Here is a 4,473-nt window from a genome sequence, read left to right on the forward strand (position 1 = left end):
CTGCGGTAGAGAAGGAACTCCAAAGGATGCTGGATTGGGGGGTTATTGAACGATGTTCGTCACCTTACAGTAACCCAATCATCTGTGTAGGGAAAGCCGATGGGGCTGTGCGGCTTTGTCTGGATGCTCGCCGCATCAACAAAGTTATTCTACCGATGCGCGACTCATCTCCGCCTCTCGATGAACTACTTGCACGTTTTGGTGGAAAGTCTATATTCTCCAGTGTCGATTTTACTGCAGGATACTGGCAAGTGCCCTTACACCAGGAGGTCCGTAAATATACAGCGTTTGTCTACGACGGTCGGACATATCCAGGGGCGTATTTAAGGGGGGTGATATGGGTGTTAGAACACCCCCCATCATCCGTATTTTTTTATATTTTCACCAAACTCTGAATTTACTCATTCGACTGAATTTCTATGAAAGACGAAAGTAAGTACCTACTGCTACTTGGCTACTTTATCTGTGTTTTGGAGTATCAGCTAGTTTTGAGTTATTTATACATGCTGTTACCAATTTACCATTCGCTCATTATCAGACTATCAGAATCAAAAAAAAGTTCATGATAATGTGGTATCACAGACTGAAATTTTGGTTAATATCAATAATTATTTAGTATGGTGATAACCAAGGCTTCTGCTATTAACAGTGATATACAACTGATACTCCATAAATTACATATTATGTTTGAAAATTCAAATTCATTTGACTCACTCGTTCTACTGAATCTACTGTTAATGTTTTATGATTAACACATTTTACAATATTATGGATTCTTTTAATGATGTTAAGAAGAGACAACACCAAATACATACATTCTTTCAAAAAAAACTGAAAGTGGAAAGTGAGAAAAACAGTGACGTCCAAGTTACACAAGTAATTTTCAGTTTTTTTTACAGTATAGTTTTTCAATATTTTCATTTTATTGTTTTGGTAGAGTTACAATGATTCTAATTCAAAAGATTTATTTACTCAGTCTGATGTGTCAGTAAATGATATAACCATTGATTGTGAAAATATAGCAAATAATCAAGTAAGCGTTTGTTTATCTTACTATGCTTTTTTTTTGTACATAAAGAAATAACTGTTATTTTTTATTTAAATGTCAGTGTAATACGTCAAATATTACTAGTACCAGTGAAGGTGATGTTTTAGTGACGATGACTGGTTCAGATATTGGTTTAATTATTGGTCGACCTCGCCATCAGGTAAAAAAAAATAAAGATTTTATTATTTTTATTATTTAGGTATCTAATGTTGGTTTACTTATAATTAAGCTAAACTGATATATTCTGAACTATGTGAACTATTTGAATGAATTTATTTCAAGATTAATGGTGAATATATTTTTTTTATTATTATAATGTAAATGGTTTGGTTAAAATATAAAATTACAAAATGTTTTAGGCAACATGCATTATTGTATAAGAGTGTATCTTATATATAATATATCCAAACTGCATTCAAAATTTGTTTGATGTGAAATTTGGGTACACACTTGTAAATACAAATATTGCAGCTTAAAATTAATTGTAAAATATAATTTGTGAACATGGACGCAATTGTATTTACATTTTATTTCTCAAGGGAGTATTATATAATTATTATATTTATAGGCTTAGATTATTGTTGTGTATGGTAATATACATTAACATTCATTTTTTATTATTGCTTGAGATTTTTATGAATACATTTCGCTTATGCTTTCCTTCAAGATCAAAACCACAATAATGCATTTTATGCATTGGTATAGTATTGCTTTTTTATTGAATTGTTAAAAATCCATTTTTATGTTCTTAAATAATTTAAAACAGTATAACAGTTAATAAAGGTAGTAAAACAATTATTTATTGCTCGCTAAACATATTTATGCTTTTTTTAAAATAATATCTATTATTCTAGACTGATATTTATTAATTTATTATTTGTAAGACTGAATGGGTGATAGATCTGCTTATAAACAGTTTGCATGATATTTTTTACAATTTAATATGAAAATAATAAAATTAATAAATTACATATTATGATTTGAAATTTATATATTTTTGTAGATAAATGATACTGAGAAGTTTGAGTTCTTGTGTAATTTGTCGCGTCCAAGTCCCGATTATAAGTATCCTGCTAGTGGTTCAAGAAATCTGAAGTTTCAAAATAAATGGTTTTATAACTGGAAATGGTTATCTTATTCAAAGTCTCTAGATGGTGCCTTTTGTGTATATTGTGTATTATTTGGTACTGATGAAGTAAAATATCAAAAGCTTGGAAAATTGGTTTGTGAAAAATATAATAGTTGGAATTGTGCAGTTGAGAAGTTTAATAAACATCAAAGTCTGGTATATCATTTGACTGCTATGGAGAAAGCTAATTGATTTTTGAATATATTCAATAAAAAACAAGATTCTGTTGCTGTTCAACTTGACACAAAGTTTAAACTTGAGATTGAAGAAAATAGATTATTTATCCAACCAATAATTGAAACTATTTTAGTATGCGGGCGGCAACAAGGACTAGCACTGCGAGGTCATAAGGATTATGGTCCTATTCAATTTGAAACTCCTTTCCCTACAGAAAATGATGGAAATTTCCGAGCATTACTTAGGTATCGTGTAAATGGAGGAGATCAGATATTTCGACAGCGCTTACAAAATTGTCCACGAAATGCTACATACACGAGTTCAGGAATTCAAAATCAAATAATTGATATAATTGGTTCTATCATTATTAAGAAACTTGTAAATAAAATTAACCAAGCAAAATGTTTTACTGTTTTAGCTGATGAAACATGTGACATTTCTGGGATTGAACAATTCAGCCTTTGTGTTCGATATTATGAAAGTGATACTGGCACCAATAAAATGAGAGAAGATTTTCTCAAATTTGTGCCTGTTATTGATGTTACAGGCAATGGTTTGGCAGAAGTTTTGATCGACAGCTTAAAAAATATTGGTTTAGACTTAAATTTTTTACGTGGGCAAGGCTATGATGGGGCCTCTGCTATGCGTGGCCATTTTAATGGCGTACAAGCAGTTGTAAGGCGGTCATATCCATTAGCCTTATACTCTCATTGTAGTTCACATTCATTGAATTTAGCAATATCAGATGCTTGTAACATAAAATCAATCCGGAACGCCACAGGTACATTACAGGCTATTTATGTATTTTTTAAAACACCTAAAAGACAAAATGTATTGAGAAAAATTATTGACGAAATTGCACCAGAGAACAAGAAAAAAAAACTAAAAGATTTATGTCCCACTAGATGGGTGGAACGACACGAATCAGTGATGGTGTTTTTAGAACTATTTGACTCAGTTGTTGAAGCTTTAGAAGAAATTTCCAATTGGGTAGATAGAGAAACATCATCAAAAAGTAATAATTTGTTGTGTTCCATAAAAAATGGAGAGTTTTTATTAACCGTTCATATTCTCGCAAAAGCACTTTCAATTAGCTTGCCTTTAAGTCGTCAGTTACAAACAGAAAATTTGGACTTGGTTAAGGCTATGGATTTAGCTGAAGATGTGTCTCAAGCAGTAATGGAGTTAAGAAAAAAAGCTGAAGCAGAGTTTAAAGAAATTTATACTGAAGTAAACAGAAAATGCGAAACCTTGGGAGTTGCAATCACCATACCTAGACTTACAAAGAATCAAAAACATAAATCAAACTTTACCACCAACTCCAGTGAAGAATATTTTAGGTTATCTATATATATTCCATTTTTGGACAGTTTTTCAAACCAATTAAGAGAAAGATTTTTAGCTCATAAATCACTTGTTAAAAATTTTTCTTGTTTACTGAGTGTTCAAGATGATGATGAAGAAAATTTTGTTGAACTTATAAAAATATATGCAGAGGATATTGTAGTTGATGAAAAAAGTGCAAAGGGTGAATTTTTGGTTTGGAAGCAACAGATTAAAAAGTCCACTCCAAAACATGTAATAGATGCTTTGCATAACTATAATTCTATTATTTTTCCTACAATTCACAGGCTGTTGGTTATCTTAGCAACATTTCCTGTCACTACATCTACGAGTGAACGTTCCTTTTCAACTCTCCGTAGACTTAAAACTTATTTAAGAAATACCGTTGGAGAAAACAGGCTGAATGGTCTAGCTTTAATGAATATTCATAGAGATATACCTATATCTACGGCAGAGGTTATTGATGAACTTGCACTCCAATCCCGCCGCTTAAAATTCGCCTAGGTTCTCAATTTATCATAATATGTACCATATTATTATTATTTCTTTTTTGTGATTAATAAAATAAAAGTTATTATTTTAGTTATACCTAGTATAAAAGTTATATACGACTTGCAAATTAGTACGCATACTAAATATTTACTATAATTATTTTCATTAATATAATAATTTACATCAATATATGGTACTTGTTTATGTTATACGGGGGGTGTGGAGGGCAGAGCCCCCCACCTACCAAATGACTATTAAATTTAAAAACACCCCCATAAAATGA

General features: G+C 30.9%; 1 protein-coding gene across 1 annotated transcript; it reads left to right on the forward strand.

Annotated features, from left to right (window-relative positions):
• The first annotated feature begins 768 nt into the window (after nucleotides 1–768).
• LOC103310195 (zinc finger MYM-type protein 1-like) lies at nucleotides 769–4,202 on the forward strand. The gene is made up of 5 exons (XM_008187624.1): nucleotides 769–876; nucleotides 938–1,033; nucleotides 1,110–1,208; nucleotides 2,052–2,328; nucleotides 2,398–4,202. The coding sequence occupies exons 1-5, from the start codon at nucleotides 769–771 to the stop codon at nucleotides 4,200–4,202; spliced, it is 2,385 nt and encodes a 794-aa protein (XP_008185846.1).
• The last annotated feature ends 271 nt before the right edge of the window (nucleotides 4,203–4,473 follow it).

This window comes from Acyrthosiphon pisum, chromosome A2 (genome assembly GCF_005508785.2).
Source record: "Acyrthosiphon pisum isolate AL4f chromosome A2, pea_aphid_22Mar2018_4r6ur, whole genome shotgun sequence".
NCBI classification, from domain to species: domain Eukaryota; kingdom Metazoa; phylum Arthropoda; class Insecta; order Hemiptera; family Aphididae; genus Acyrthosiphon; species Acyrthosiphon pisum.